The following is a 17219-nucleotide window of genomic DNA, read 5'->3' on the forward strand; positions in this document are numbered from 1 at the left end:
CTCAGTCCATGTTCACAGCTAGAAACATTCCAGGCTACACTTATTTCAAGACCAGTGGCAGAGTATGTTGACCTTCTTCCCTTTGGAGAGTAGAGCAGTCCTTACCATTGCTATTCTACCTTAAGGGCAAGGTCCTCTAGAGGCCCACAAGAAAGCTTATGATATTCCTGATGTAAGTGATCAGTGATGGTGGAGAGAGGAATCTATTAGAGGTCTAGGCCCATCATATCTATATAGGAATCCCAGGATTTTTTTACTAGAGTCCCAGATGATCGGGTGGCCAGGTAGTGATGGAAAGGGCCATCAATAAGTGTGCTGGTCTCTTGCCCTTATCCAGCTTTTGTAGTCCTTACTTTGTCTAACAAGGTTAGACTTAGTGTGATTGAGGCAAATGAAGTAGGGGGATAGGAGAGGAGGGTATCTGGATCTAAGTAGAAAATATTTGATTAAGTACTTTATGGTATCTTTTTTAGGTCTTTTGATTTGCTTACTGCATTTATTGAACATACTAGCTTTTTTTGTTTTTTTCGCCTCCAGGGTTATCACTGGGGCTCAGTGCCTGCACTACGAATCTACTGCTCCTGGAGGCCATTTTTCCCATTTTGTTACCCTTGTTGCACTTGTTGTAGTTATTGTTGTCATAGCTGTTGTTGTTGGATAGGACAGAGAAAAATCGAGAGAGGAGGGGAAGATGGAGAGGAGGAAAGATAGACACCTGCAGACTACTTCACCACTTGTGAAGTGACCCCTGCAGGTGGGGAGCCAGGGGCTCGAACTGGGATCCTTAGGCCAGTCCTTGCACTTGGCGCCATGTGCATTTAATCTGCTGCACTACCGCCCAACCCCTGACTAATGATTTTTGTCCCTGCTTTACAGATTGAACTCATTTGCCAGCAAAATAATATAATAGTCTTGGAAGATACAATAAAAAGACTTAGATCTGTAAGTATTTTTTTAAAAGTTTTATTTTTATTTTATTTATTTTGATAGAAACAGAAATTGAAGGAGGTTGGAGATAGGGAGGAAGAGAGAGAGATACCTATAGTACTGCTTCACACCTTGTGAAGCATCCCCCTTACAGGCTTAAACAAATATTACAAGCTTAAGCCTTGTATATGGTAATATTTGTGCTCTATGAGGTGTGCCACCACCCTGTCTCTGTTTTTCTTTATAAATATGTTTTTTTAAATTTATTTCATTTATTTATTCATTTATTGGATAGAGACAGAAAATGACAGGGGGAGGTAGAGAGACACCTGTAGTACTGCTTCAGCACTAGTGAAGCTTCCCCCTTGCAGGTGGGAAATGGGGGCTTGAACCTGGGTTCTTGTGTTATAGCATGTGCACTCAATCAGGTGCACCACCAGCTGGTCTACACATTTTAACATTATCATTAAAACTATTTGAAGCCAGGGGATATGCACCCATATGCCTTATCCTGTGTGAGATCCCTTTATCAATATGTAGAAGCAGCATGGACAGTACTTGGGGATCTCAATGGATGATGAAGTGGTTCTTTGGTGTGTCTCTTTTATCTCCTGTCTACAATAAAGAATGAAAAAAACTAGCCTGTGGAGGCCAAAATTTATTATTTTTAAGAATTCCATTTTTAAGTTTAGGTTAGGAAATGATGCTATTATTTAGCTTAAAGTAATGGTTTATTTTTTTTTCTTCCTTGACAAGATAATTTTACAGACTGAAAAAACACAGAGTGAATCTCCTTCCAGACTTGATTCCTTTGTCAAGGCTTTGGAAGCAGATAGAGACTACTATAAGAGTGAAGCTCAAAATCTGAGAAGGATGATCAGAAATAGATCTAAAAGTCCAAGACGCCCATCTCCATCCTCCCGGGTAGGTTTTGGAAACTTACAAATATCCAGGGGCTTATTGTTCTAACACTGACTTCTATTCTTTGACTTACCTTATCTGGTAATAATTCATTTTGATTCGGCATGAGTTACTATATCAAAGAGTTGAAAGACACAGTGGTCTCTCAGATGGTAGGTACAGTGGACATATTATTAAGTGGTTGGGAAATAATTAGACAAATATGAAAGGATTTAGGATGGAGCATTATTAGTGGTTGGGAAATAATTAGACAGATGTGAAAGAATTTGGGATGGGGCTGTTTAAAAGGGAGGCATTTAAAAATATTTTTGTTTATTATTAAAGACTGTACTATAATGTATGCACTTAAACAGGTGTGCTGTTGCCTGGCCCTATGAGGCATTTTAAAACTAAATTTTCCTTACTTCATTCTGTTGAATAGTCATGTTTGCCTTTAGTACTGTCTTTAGTATTACCTTTCTTTTTTTTTTAATTTATTTTTTATTTAAGAAAGGATAAATTAACAAAACCATAGGGTAGGAGGGGTACAACTCCTCACAATTCCCACCACCCAATCTCCATATTCCATCCCCTCCCCTGATAGCTTTCCCATTCTCTCTCCCTCTGGGAGTGTGGTCCCAGGGTTGTTGTGGGTTGCAGAGGGTGGAAGGTCTGGCTTCTGTAATTGCTTCCCCACTGAACATGGACGTTGACTGGCCGGTCCATACTCCCAGTCTGCCTCTCTCTTTCCCTAGTAGGGTGGGTCTCTGGGGAAGCGAAGCTCCAGGACACATTGGTGGGGTCTTCAGTCTAGGGAAGCCTGGCCGGCATCCTGATGACATCTGGAACCTGGTGGCTGAAAAGAGAGTTAACATACAAAGCCAAACAAATTGTTGAGCAATCATGGACCCAAAGCTTGGAATAGTGGAGAGGAAGTGTTAGGGGGGTACTCACTGCAAACTCTAGTGTACTTCTGCTTTCAGGTATATATTTTACACTAGTTTATGGATACGTGTGAACATGTGCTCTCTCTCACAGAACCTGGTGTATATCTAGGTTTTGGGACTTTGTTAGAAAGTGAACCACCTGGGATAGTAGTACCTTTCTAATAGTACCATATGTCAAAGAAGAATTTCAAATTTCTTTCTTTAAAGATTTATATACTTAGGGGCCTGTTGGTATGCTTCTAGTTCTGCTTCTGGGATCCCTTCTGTTATATTGCTTGACGTTGTGGTCTGTTTACATGGTTATTCTGTTACAGTGGTTTGGTCTCACTCCCCTTGCCTCTGGGAGATTTGGTTTAGCCCTTGCTAGTTTTGAGCTTTTTCCTTCTCCCCGCCCCCTATCCTATATACTTCTTGAGTTCCTGACACTGCCGCCGGAGGAGAAAGATGCAGGATGGATTTGTGTGGTGATTAGATTAGATTAGTTTTTTGAACCGTTTGCTCGTGAATAAAGAAATACTGCTTCTTCGCTCAGCCGTGTGTCCCTGGTCTCTGTCTCCCGCCCGTGAAGCTAGCCCGGCATACTGGCGCTCTGAACTTTAAACAACATACTTAGGGGCCAGATGGTGGCACACCTGGTTAAACACACATACAGTGCTCAGGGAGCTGGGTTCAAGCCCCCTAGTCTGCACCTGCAAGGGGAAAGCTTTATGAGTGGTGAAGTAGGGATGCTGGTGTCTCTGTCTCTCTCTTCTATCTCCCCCTCCTATCTCACTTTTTCTGTCTCTACCCGATAAGTAAATAAATAAAATATTAAAAAATGAAAGAAAAAAGAAAAAAAAGAATCTTACTAATATATATATATATATATATATATTTATTTATTAATAAGAAGGAGAGGGAGAGAGTGGTGGGGTAGGATGGCGGAGTAGGAAACCAGAGCATCACTCTGGCACATGTGATGATGTAATGCTGGTCATTGAACTCAGGTGTCATGTCATGTCATTCTTTCCATCAGGGTTATTTCTGGGGTTCGGTGCCATCATGATAAATACACCTTTCCCAATGACCATTTTTTCCTTCCCTCCCCTTCCCTCCCTTCCCTTCCTCTCTTTTCTCTTCCCCTCCCCTCTCCTCCCCTTCCCTTTCTTGTCTTTTTTCTTTCTTTTCTTTTTTATCTCTTCACTTTTTTTAATTGGATAGGACAGATAGTAATTGAGAGGAGAGGGAGAGAAAGAAACCTGCAGACCCATTCACAACTTATGAAGCATTACTCCTGCAGGTGGGGAGGTCAACCCAGGTCCTATCAAATGTGTACTTAACCTAGTGTACTTAACATTTGTACTTAACCTAATGTGCTACTGCTAGCAGTGATAATGTTATCTTTTAAAATATAAAAAAAAATTGAGGCCAGGGGATATTCACCCATGTGCTTTACCATGTATGAGGCTTTTAGTTCAAGCATGACAACATATGGGAGCACCATGGGTAGCACTAAGGGATCTCAAATCCAATGCTTTATCCACTGTACCACTCCCAGGCCACTCAAATTTCTTATATAATAATTGTAGGCTACAAACTGTGATGTAGAACTTTTGAAGACAACAAGGGATCGTGAAGAACTTAAATGCATGTTGGAAAAATATGAGCGCCACTTGGCAGAAATTCAGGGCAATGTCAAGGTTCTTACATCTGAGAGAGACAAGACATTCCTTCTTTATGAACAGGTAAACTTATTTATAAATGAACAAATATATAAACAATATATTGAATTCTAGTGATAGGTAATTTTTAAGTTCTGTAAGAATGCTTGAATCTGCCAGTAAAATCTAATGTTTGGGAATGAAATTTGTTCTTAATGAAATTCAGTCTATTTTCTACTCTATAAGTACATGTGCATACTCATACATATACACATGTGTTATTGCCATATCAATTAAATATTACATATTTATAGAAATAGTTTAATTTTTTAGAAGAAATGAGGAAAAATATATATATATAATTTTCACCAGGGTTATTGCTGGGGCTTCCCGCCTGCACTATAAATCCACTGCTCCTGTTGGCCATTGTTTTTTTTTTTTTTTTCCTCTTTCTATTTTATTTGATAGGACTGAGAGTAATTGAGAAAGGAAAGGGAGACAGAGAGGGAGAAGATAAACAGTCACCTGCAGACCTACTTCATTATTCCTGAAGTATCCCCCCTGTAGGCAGGGAGTAAGAACTCAAACCTGGGTCCTTGCACTTGGTAACAGTATTTCTTTTTTCTTTTTGCCTCCAGGAATGTCTCTGGAGCTCATTGCCTACACTAAGAATCCACTGCTCCTGGAGGCCATTTTCCCCTTTTTGTTGCCCTTGTTGTTGTGCTTGTTGTAGTTGTTATTGTTATTATTGTCATAGCTTTTGTTGTTGTTGGATAGGACAGAGAGAAATCGAGAGAGGAGGGGAAGATAGAGAGGAAGAGAGAAAGACACCTGCAGACCTGCTTCACCACTTATGAAGTGACCCCCTGCAGGTGGGGAGCCAAGGATTGGAACTGTGATCCTTCCACTGGCCCTTGTGCTTTGCGCCATGTGCGCTTAACCTGCTGTGCTACTGCCCAGCTCCTGGTAACAGTATTTCTTTCTCTCCTCCTTGCTTTCTAATAAATAAATAAATAAATAAATAAATAAATAAATAAATAAAATATTAAAAAAAGAAAGAAAGTGATAAGATGCAGACCCTGTTTTCTATTTTTGCAACTTGGTTGGAAAGATAAAGTATACAGCATTGTGCTTTTGTTGGTGCTTTTGTTTTTACTTAAGTATCAAGTAATCTAGAAGATAGCGTAAGAAATAAAAATGTGTGGGGGTTGGGGAAAAAAAGAAATAAAAATGTGGACTTTTTCTTAGTTATGGTTGCAAGAAAATCTTTGCTAGATGATGTGGAGCATAAGTAATGAAATGGTTTAATTTTTATTATCTTGAAATGTTTAAATAGGGATGTTCCAGACTATTGAAATGGTATAAGGCAAAGAATAAAGGCAAATAAATAAGAAATCAATAGCTAAATAGATCAGCTTAAAACTAGACTAAAAAGAGCAAGGGGTTATTAATTGTTAAAAGATTGGTTAGACTTCAGCAAAAACTTCTTTTCTGTGAAGGTCCAGATAATAGACGTTTTAGGTTTTTCAGTCCTTGTTTGCTGGGCTAGCTTCACGGGCATTTCTTCCTGGGCATGTGCTCTTTGGGTTGGAGAGAACTCCACAGGGCCAACCTGGGCTGCTGCTTACTCAGCGACGGGAGAGAGATCAGGAACTCATGGCAGAGAGGGAACACAGTGCAGTACCTTTATTGATCAGAGACAATGCCTTTATATATATCTTTAACCGGAAGTGGCAAGTGGGAAAAGGAAATGGCTAGGACAGGGGGTGGAGAAAAGAGCGTGAAGGTAGAAGCTTCCATAGCAGCTGTTGCTAAGGTTCAACCAGTGGGATTAACCAATATCCTGCAGGCAGGGCGTGTCTCAGGCAAAACAATGATTATGTAAATAGGCCACCGCATCAGAGCAAGGGGGCTGCCCTACACTTGTTCTTTTTTGTTTTTTGTTTTTTTCTTCCTTCAGGGTTATTGCTGGGGCTCAGTGCCTGCACTACGAATCCACTTCTCTCAAACAGACTCTCAAGCCTGAGGCTTCAAAGTCCCAGGTTCAGTCCCCCACACCACCATAAGCCAGAGCTGAGCAGTGCTCTGGTATTTGTCTCTGTGTCTCTCTCTATCTGCATCTCTCTCAAAAGTAAAATAAATAAAATATTAATAAAAAAAGATATTGACAGAAAGAGAGTCCAGAGCACTGCTAAGCTCTGGTTTATGGAGTTACTGAGGATTAAATTTGGGACTGTGCAGCTCCAGGCAACCAAGTCTTTTGCACAATCATGCTATCTCCTCAGCTCAGAACAGATGTTCTTTTTGCAATTGGCTGAACCTCTGGATGTATAACTTATAGCAGTACCAGCTGTACTGCTTTCCTAGTAAAATATTCTATTTTGTAATGAATGCCCTCCAAATTATTATTATTATTTTAATAGAGCACTACTTAGCTATGATTTATGCAAGCATTACACATTGAACCTGGAACCTCAGAGTTTCAGGCATGAAAGTCTTTTGCATAACCACAGTGTTCTCTCTCTAGTCCCAAAATTAATTAAAAAATTTTTGACAAAGATGTATATTGGGTTGTTGGAAAAGTCATGACATAGTTTTGCATAGAAAAGTTTGTCATGACTTTTCTAAAAGTCCAGTAGTAAACTACGTTCCTATTTCTATATATACACTTGCATTTACTTTATAAACTAAGTTAAAATATTAAGTCATTACCCTGTCATATACATATAAATACAGGATTGCATTTTAACTGTTATACAGTAAAATAGCTATATTTGTTAAATGAGCATTTATATATTTAAATAATAGGCACAGGAAGAAATTGCCCGACTACGACGAGAAATGATGAAAAGCTGTAAGTCTCCTAAGTCAACAACAGCTCATGCTATCCTACGACGGGTGGAGACAGAAAGAGATGTAGCCTTCACTGACTTACGAAGAATGACCACAGAACGAGACAGTCTGAGGGAAAGGCTAAAGGTTTGGAGGAATTTTATTTATATGAACACATAAGAAACACAATTCAGTGACATTGAAAGTACTTTTGTTATGTTTTTTTTTTTTTTAAACAGATTGCCCAAGAAACAGCATTTAATGAGAAAGCTCACTTGGAACAAAGGATAGAAGAGTTGGAGTGCACAGTTCATAACGTAAAGAAAAATAATTTTTGTGATTCTTACAATAAACCATCAATGGCTTCTTCTTTTTTCTTTATTCTGTGTTCAGAGATTTTCTCTTGTTTTTAAGATAATATTATTTATAGTCCTACAATGTTTAAGGTGGTTATATATAATGAAATTGTCACTCTCTAAACAGTTTTTTAAAACACTTTTATCAATTGTCATATTTTCATGATTTCCTTCTAAAAGTGGAAGTAAAGTCTTTTTAAAAATATTTATTTATTTACTCCCTTTTGTTGCCCTTGCTGTTTTATTGTTGTAGTTATTGTTGTTGTTATTGGATAGAACAGAGAGAAATGGAGAGAGGAGGTGACAGCGAGGGGGAGAGAAAGATAGACACCTGCAGACCTGCTTCACTGCCTGTGAAAGGACTCCCCTGCAGATGGGGAGCAGGGGCCTCAAACCGGGATCTTTACGCCAGTCCTTGTGCTTTGTGCCACCTGCGCTTAATCCGCCACACTACCGCCTGATTCCCTGAAGTAAAGTCTTTTATATTAGGTTGCAAACTGTACCCTTTAAAAAAAAATTAGGGGGCCGAGTGGTGGTGCACCTGGTTGAGTGTATGGTACAGTGCTCAAGGACCTGGGTTCAAGCCCCCAGTCCCCACCTGCAGGGGAAAAGCTTCACAAGTGGTGAAGCAGGGCTGCGGGTGTCTCTCTGTCTCTTCCTCTCTATCTCCTCTTACCCTCTTTATTTCTGGCTATCTCTAGCCAGTAAATAAAAATAGTAAAGAAAAATTAAAAAAAACACATTAGAGATGCATTTTCAGGGATTTTAGTGATTTGTTTTATGACAATTTCACTAAGTGTAACATTGCCAGATACAGAGAAAATAACTTAGTCTACCTATGAAGTAGCTAGAAAAAAAAATCATAGAAAAAGAAACTAATGAGAAAATTTGAATTTATACTGAATTTTAACACAAAGCATCGCACTTTTTACTAGTCAAGAATTTGATGGGTCCATACTCCCAGAGGGATAAAGAACAGGCAATCTATCAGGGGAGGGGATGGATTATGGAGTTCTGGTGGTGGGAATTGTGTTGAACTGTACCCCTCTATCCTATGATCTTGTCAGTGTTTCCATTTTTAAAAAATATTTATTTATTCTCTTTTGTTGCCCTTGTTGTTTTATTGTTGTGGTTATTGATGTCGTCATTGGATAGGACAGAGAGAAATGGAGAGAGGAGGGGAAGACAGAAAGGGGGAGAGAAAGATAGACACCTGCAGACCTGCTTCACCGCCTGTGAAGCGACTCCCTTGCTCGTGGGGAGCCAGGGGTTCGAACTAGTGTTTCCATTTTATAAGTAAAAATTATTAAAAAAAAGAATTTTAGATACTCTGAATATATGTTTGAGTTGCTAAAACTAATAAATAAGCAGCGTTGAGGGAATTTGACTATCTCTTCCCAATTTAAAAAAAAAATTTATTTATTTATTTTTTATTTTTGCCTCCAGCATTGTTGCTGGGTCTCTGTGCCTGCACTGTGAATCCACTGCTCCTGGAGGCTATTTTTTTTCCCTTTTGTTGCCTTTGTTGTTTATTGTTGTTGTTGGATAGGACAGAGAGAAATAAAGAGAGGAGGAAGACAGAGAGGGATAGGGGGAGAGAAAGACAGATACCTACAGACCTGCTTCACCACTTGTGAAGCAACCCCCCATCCCCCGCAGATGGGGAGCCGGGGGTTCCAACAGGGATCCCTATGCTGGTCTTCACATCATGTGTGCTTAACCTGCTGCGCTACCACCCGGCCCCCTCTCTTTCCAATTTTAAGTGACTACATTTTTTTAAATACATTTTTTTCCTTTTCTTTTTATTTTATTTATTCCCTTTTGTTGCCCTTGTTGTTTTATTGTTGTAGTTATTATTGTTGTTGTCATTGTTGGATAGGACAGAGAGAAATGGAGAGAGGAGGGGAAGACAGAGAGGGGGAGAGAAAGATAGACACCTGCAGACCTGCTTCACCGCCTGTGAAGCGACTCCCCTGCAGGTGGGGAGCCAGGGTTTGAACCGGGATCCTTATGCCCGTCCTTGTGCTGGTCATTGTGCTTTGCGCCACCTGTGCTTAACCCGCTGCGCTACAGCCCAACTCCCTTTAAATACATTTTATTTGCTTTGGATAGAAACAGAAATTGAGAGGGGAAAAAAGAAGAGAGAGAGAGAGAGAGAGGAGATCTGCATCACTTCTTCATCAGTTATGAAGCTTCTACCTTGCAGATGGGGAAGTGGGAGCTTGAACCTGCATCCTTGTACTCTGTAATGTGAGCGCTTAACCAGTTGCATCACCACTTGGCCCCACTTTTTTTCTTTATATTTTTTATTTGTAGGACAGAGAAACTGAAAGGCGGGGGGGGGGTGGGAGAGATAGTGAGGGAGAAAGACACCTGCTTGCCTGCTTCACTATTTGTGAAATATTTCCCCTGCAGGTGAGGAGCAGGGGATCAAGCTGCAGTCCAGTTGTGTGCTCAACTGAATGTGCCACTGCCCAGCCCCAATAAATCTTTAAAAAAAAGGATATGTGTGCTATAATTAAATGGAAACAGATAAAAATGCAAACAGTACTCTGGTAGATTTAATAGAGATGCTGTGCAATGGCTCTTTTTTTTTCTTTTGTTAAAAGACTTTATCTGCTTATTAATTAGAGAGGGACACTGCACTCTGGTACATGTGCAACTGAAATCGAACTTGGGACCTCATGTTTGAGAGTCCATTTTTATATACAGTGACATTCTTTTTAAAAAATTTTATTGGAGGGGTTGTTTAATGGTTTATAGTATAGTTTTTTTTCCTCCAGGATTATTGCTGGGCTCGGTGCCTGCACCATGAGTCCACCGCTCTTGGAGGCCATTTTTCCCCCTTTTGTTGCCCTTGTAGCCTCGCTGTGGTTATTATTATTGCCATTGTTGATGTTGTTTGTTGCTGGATAGGACAGAGAGAAATGGAGAGAGGAGGGGAAGACAGAGAGGGGGAGAGAAAGATAGATACCTGCAGACCTACTTCACCGCTTGTGAAGCAACTCCTTTGCAGGTGGGGAGCCGGGGGCTCGAACCGGGATTCTTATGCCGGTCCTTGCGCTTTGCGCCACATGCGCTTAACCCACTGCGCCACCGCCCGACCCCCTATAGTATAGTTTTTAACACATGGCATATGACTTGTTCTTATTTTACTCCACAGATACTTGTTCAGAGTATCTTTCAGAGTTCAAGTCTTAATTTCATTATACATATAGCTAAATCTTGGCACATACCACAGTTTGTACAAAAGCAGTATGGACTCTTTAAGACTATTATTAACACTTTTTTTAAAGTGATGGCAATAACCTTATCATTCCACTTATATAGCTTGATGATGAACGTATGGAACAAATGTCAAATATGACTTTGATGAAGGAAACCATAACCACTGTGGAGAAAGAAATGAAATCACTAGCAAGAAAGGCAATGGATACTGAAAGTGAACTTGGCAGACAAAAAGCAGAAAATAATTCTTTGAGGTAAACTAAGTTACCTTTAAACAATTAACAGTTTACTATAGTTCTGCTTTTTGTAGTGTGTTTTCTTACAATAATGAAATTATTTGCTGACTTTAATTTCTGAAAAGATTATTGTGAAGCAGTTGTAGAAATCCCAGTACACATTAAATGATTTCTCCAACATCAGTCATAGCCTGGTTTTATACCACAGTTAAGTGCGATTCAGACTTCTGATGTTAATTGTACACCTGTGAGTAGCCTCAATGTTTAATTAAATAACTTTCATAAATCTATCTAAGAACACAACACTTTTGACTTTATCATTATTTTTTATTTTAATTGTTTTTATTTCCTTTTTAAAGAGGGTGAGACACAAGGATAGGTTTAGAAGCTTCCTCCCTACCTTGTAACATGCACTCTACCAGGTCTAGGTGGCCCTTGATGTTATAATCTAATTATTTAATTTACCTTCTATTCTGAGAACTGAATACTATGAGAAAGCCCACACTTAACAGTAGCAAAGCAAATAGCTTAGCAAAGATTACAATGTAATGAAAATGCTTAACAAAGAAATAGAAACATGCACCTAGCCCCCACCTGCAGGGGGGAAGTTTCATGAGTGGTGGAGCAGGGCTGCAAGTGTCTCTCTGTCTCTCTCCCTCTCTATTTCCCCTCCCCCTCTCCATTTTTGGCTGTCTCTACCCAATAAATAAATAAAGATAATTAAAAAAATTTTTTAAAAAGAAATAGAAACATATAATGAAACAGAAGTTAATGGAATGCCAAATATTATGCTTGATCATTTCTATATATTGGTATGGCAGCTATGCCACAGAAATATCAATTAAATCAACCTTATAAAAGTATAGAGGAATAAGTTTTTGAAGATTTCTATGTTAGTGACTTTAGTATCCATTGATATGAGAAATAACAGTTTTATAGATTTAGTAAGTCTGAATTTTAGTATATCTATAAGTTATATAAAATAACATATAAGTGTTTATTATACAGATACTTGTTTCACTTGAATTTTCAGACTTCCTTTTCAAGCATTTGTGGTGCACACATTAGAATTAATTGTCAGGACTGATTGTCACTCAAATTCTCTAACAGCTCACCAGGAAGTCACCTGCTTTGCTATATAGGTGACAATGTATTTGATCCCAACCTGTCTCACTTTGGGGAAGTTTCTGTTCTGTGATGTCTTTTCCTCTCTCCCTATCTCTATTTTTAGCCAAAAAAGTTGTCCTTGAGCAATGAAACTCTGGAGATGACAAGAAAACATAATTTATAAACATATTTTAATAATAGACTTATTATTTATTATTACAACTTTTTGGAATTTTGGGGTGGAATTTTTTTCTTTTCTTTTTTTTGCTTCCAGGATTATTGCTGGGGCTCGGTGCCTGCATCATGAATCCACTGCTCCTGGAGGCTATTTTTTTCCCTTTTTTTTATCCTGGTTGTTTTTTTCTTAATCGTTGTGGTTATTATTATTGTTATTGATGTCACTGTTGTTGGATAGGACAGAGAAATGGAGAGAGGAGGGGAGGACAGAGAAGGGGAGAGAAAGATAGATATCTGCAGACCTGCTTCATCGCCTGTGAAGCGACAGGTGGGAAGCCGGGGGCTCGAACCTGTATCCTTATGTTGGAATGAAAGAAAAGACATATAATAAGGGCCAGCTGGTGGTGCACCTGGTTAAGCGCACACATTACAGTGTTCAAGGACCCAGGTTCATGTCCCTGGTCCCCACCTGCAGGGGGAAAGCTTCACAAGTGGTGAAGCAGAGCTGCAGGTGTCTCTCAGAATCTCTCCCTCTCTATCTCCCCCCTCTTCTCAATTTCTAGCTGTATCTAATAAATAAAGATAATTTTTAAAAAAATTTAGAGAACTTCTGATAATATTCGTAATGGAAGTGACCAGTGATGGTAAAGAGAAGGTTCTATTAGAGGTCTAGGCCCATCATATCAATGTGGGAATCCAAAGATTCCCTGACTAGGGCCCGAGATGATGGAGTGTTAAGGCTATACCATTTATGAAAAGGTCAAACTATAGAAAATCAGTTTTTCAACCATTCCTAGGTTTAATGTAATAATAACAAACTAAAAGTACGGTGGAGGATGGGGGTAGGCAGCATAATGGTTATGCAAAGAGAGTCTTGTGCCTAAGGTTCCAAAGTTCCACATTCAGTACCCTGCACTACCATAAGCCAGAGCTGAGAATTCTTAGGGGCTGGGTGGTGGTGTACCTACCTGATTATTGACTATGTCCTCCATGAAGGAAGGCGGGACCAATGCCCAGCTAGTTCACCATAGCTTCCTCACTAGCTGGCACCAGGCGTGAACTAGAAACTTAACAAATGTTTGTGGAAAGAATGTATATTTCTTTGTTATAGATTTATTTATAATAGTGAAAAATGGAATGAACCTAAATACCTGATTATAGGGAAATGCTTAAATGATTATACATACTTAAAAGTAAATGGTTATCTACAAAAATAAAAGATCTATATAATGAAAACTATAGGATTTTGCTTAAAGAAGTGGATGAAGACACAAATAAATGGAAACATATTCCATGTTAATGGATTTAAAAAATTATTATTGTTTTAATGGCCATACTGTACAAAGTTGTCTATAGATCCAGCGCACTCCCATCAAAATACCAAAGTCATTCTTAACAGAGAGGAAAAGCAACATAAAGTTTGTGTGGAGCCTGAAAAATAGAACAAAGTTGGACATTTCAAACTAGCAAATTTACTATAAAGACATAGTAATAAAAACATGCCAGGAGCTTGACTTCTGGAGGCGGGGCTATGAGCAGCAGCAGATCTGTTTCTCTCCTCTCCCGGATCAACTAGGAATACCAAAGGAGACCACCTGGGACTGAAATAAGACAGGACTAGAACAACTATAGGAACCTAGCAAATCACTGGTGACACACGTGGCTGGTGACAGAGAGGAGCCTAGGGAGAGACTAAGTGGCTGCTAACAGTCTGACGGTCTATCAGTTGAGACACCACCTCCAGTCTGTTCCACCCACAAGGGGACAGCTGAAGGGAGGAAAGGACTCCCCGGAGACTCACCCAGTACAACTCTGGGTCTCCATTGCTACTGCCCTCAAAGTCTGAAACAGCGGCAGGGAGGGACACTGGGGGACAGAAATCTAACCAGGAAATTCAAGAGAATACCTTTACCTCGGTGGCATAGCTATGGGGCTGTGAAAGTCTCTTTGCATAACCACCGGACTATCTCTGCCACACCCTGCCTTATCTCTTGGTTAGGAGTCAATGATTAAGTTAAAAAGCCTACTTATAATTAGAAGCTCTCAGGCTCCCATAGCCTACAGAGAAGGAAAAAAAAAAGGTTTTTAAATCACTGAGCTCCAATTCAGGGATTAAAATACTATTGAAACAACTGTTAACTTCCACCACTGTGAACACTTTAATTACCTTACTTAGACACAAGTCAATCCAGGAAATAGTGACCAGTAATTTGAAAAGTACTAAGAGAGGGAACTCATAACATAATATATAAAGTGGGTAAACCAACAAGAAGAAATATTGGAGAAACTAACCAGGACAACAGTCCAGCTAAAAGTCCCCCAAAGGGTGAAGCACAAAATGACGAGTTCAACATCCAAACATTAGCTAAGGAAATAATCACAGGAGTGAGTAAAGAGTTTGAAAGAATTGTAATCAGAAATACAGGAACAACAAATGAGACTCTGGAAGAAAACACTAACTATCTCAAGGTTATTAGCTGAAAGCTGAAATACCTGAGCTAAGGATACAACTAGCTGAACAAGCTAAAACAGTATCAGAACAGGGAAACAAAATAGATGAACTGCAGAAAACAGTAGAGGGCAGAGAGAATAGAATCAATAAGGCTGAAGACAGAATTAGCAAGATTGAGGATGAATTAGAGACAACTAAAAAAGAAGTAAGAGATCTCAAAAAGAGATTAAGACATGCTGAAAACAATAGCAAAGACCTATGGGATGACTTCAAAAGAAACAATATACGCATTATTGGCTTACCAGAGGAAGAAAGAGAGGGAGAGGAAGAAAGCATTCTTCAGGCCATAATAGCTGAAAACTTCTCTAGTCTAGACAACATCAAAGACATAAAGATTCAAGAAGCCCAGAGGGTCCCAAACAGAATTAACCCAGACTTAAAGACACCAAGACACATCCTATTTAGAATGGAAAGGAATAAGGATAAAGAAAGGATCCTGAAGGCTGCAAGAGAAAAACAGAGTCACCTACAAAGGAAAACCCATAAGATTAGCAGCAGACTTCTCCACAAAAACACTACAGGCCAGAAGAGAATGGCAAGATATCGAGCGCTCAATGAGAAAGGCTTTCAGCCAAGAATACTATATCATGCTAGACTGTCATTCAGACTAGATGGAGGCATCAAAACCTTCTCAGACAAGCAACAGTTGAAGGAAGCAACTATCACCAAGCCTGCCCTGAAAGAAGTTCTGAAAGGTCTTCTATAAACAGTCAGACCATCATAAATAGGACATATATCAGAACACTCTAAAACTCTACAAGAATGGCGTTAAAATATCTTCAATCTTTGATATCAACAAATGTCAATGGCCTGAATTCACCTATTAAAAGACACAGAGTAGGAAGATGGATCAGAAAATACAACCCAACAATATGCTGTCTACAGGAAACTCACCTAACTCAACAAGACAAACACAGACTTAAAGTGAAAGGATGGAAAACTATCATACAAGCCAATGGCCCACAAAAAAGGGCAGGAACAGCTATTCTCATATCTGACATGATAGATTTTAAAATAGATAAGATTTAAAAAGATACGAATGGACACTACTTAATGCTCAGAGGATCAGTCAAGAGGACCTAACAATTATTAACATCTGTGCACCCAATGAGAAGCCATCTAAATACATCAAACTTTTACTGAAAGAGCTATAGCAATATATTAACAGCAACACAGTCATAGTAGGGGACTTCAATACCCCACTCTCTCAACTTGACAGATCATCCAGGCAGAAAATCAATAAAGACATAAGGGAGCTAAATGAAGAGATAGATAAACTAGAACTATTGGACATTTTCAGAGTCATTCATCCCAAGAAACTGGAATACACATTTTACTCAAATCCACATGGATCATTCTCAAGGATAGACCATATGTTAGGCCACAAAGACAGCATCAGCCAATTCAAGAGCATTGAGATCATCCCAAAAATCTTCTCAGACCACAGTAGAATTAAACTAACACTTAACAATTAACAAAAGATTAGTAATAGTCCCAAAATGTGGAAGTTCAACAGTACACTTCTTAACAACTTCTGGGTCAAAGAGGAAATCAAGGAAGAAATCAAAATGTTTCGAGAGTTCAATGAAAATGAAGACACAAGCTATCAAAATGTTTGGGACACAGCTAAGGCAGTACTGAGAGGGAAGTTCATAGCTATACAGGCACATATTAGGAAACAAGAAAAAACACAAATAAACAGCCTGATTACACATCTTAAAGACCTAGAAGAAGAAGAACAAAGGAACCCTAAAGCAATCAGAAGGACAGAAATCACTAAAATTAGGACAGAAATAACATTGAGAATAAGAAAACCATACAAAAGATCAACGAAAGTAAATGTTGGTTTTTCGAAAGAGTGAACATAATCGACAAACCTTTAGCCAGACTCACAAAACAAAAAAGGGAAAAGAACCAAATAAATCGAATAGTAAAGGAAAGAGGAGATACCACAACAGACACTGCAGAAATTCAACATATCATGCGAGGCTTCTATGAACAACTGTATGCCACCAAGCTAGAGAACCTGGAAGAAATGAATGATTTCCTAGATACCTACCAACTTCCAAAACTAAGTAAAGAGGAAGTGGATAACATGAACAGGCCCATCACAGCTAATGAAATTGAAACAGTTATCAAAAATCTTCCCAAAAATAAAAGTCCTGGACCAGATGGTTTTACAAATGAATTCTACAAAACCTTCAAAAAAGAACTAATACCTCTACTTGTAAAAGTCTTCCAGAAGATTGAAGACTCTGGAATACTCACTTCCAGATTTTATGAAGCTAACATCACTCTGATACCAAAAGCAGACAGGGACACAACCAAAAAAGAAAACTACAGACCAATATCTCTGA

General features: G+C 39.0%; 1 protein-coding gene across 4 annotated transcripts in view; it reads left to right on the plus strand.

Annotated features, from left to right (window-relative positions):
• TSGA10 (testis specific 10) overlaps positions 1 to 17219 on the plus strand; it is a 129641-nt gene that overhangs the window by 41571 nt on the left and 70851 nt on the right. For all 4 annotated transcript variants that reach the window (XM_060187476.1, XM_060187473.1, XM_060187474.1 and 1 more), the window contains 6 exons: positions 877 to 942; positions 1684 to 1851; positions 4343 to 4498; positions 7223 to 7393; positions 7486 to 7563; positions 10933 to 11084. In XM_060187476.1, the coding sequence (XP_060043459.1) occupies positions 1801 to 1851; positions 4343 to 4498; positions 7223 to 7393; positions 7486 to 7563; positions 10933 to 11084 (608 nt within the window). In that variant the 5' untranslated portion in view covers positions 877 to 942; positions 1684 to 1800. The remainder of the gene's footprint in view (positions 1 to 876; positions 943 to 1683; positions 1852 to 4342; positions 4499 to 7222; positions 7394 to 7485; positions 7564 to 10932; positions 11085 to 17219) is intronic.

This window comes from Erinaceus europaeus, chromosome 3 (genome assembly GCF_950295315.1).
Source record: "Erinaceus europaeus chromosome 3, mEriEur2.1, whole genome shotgun sequence".
Lineage (NCBI taxonomy): Eukaryota > Metazoa > Chordata > Mammalia > Eulipotyphla > Erinaceidae > Erinaceus > Erinaceus europaeus.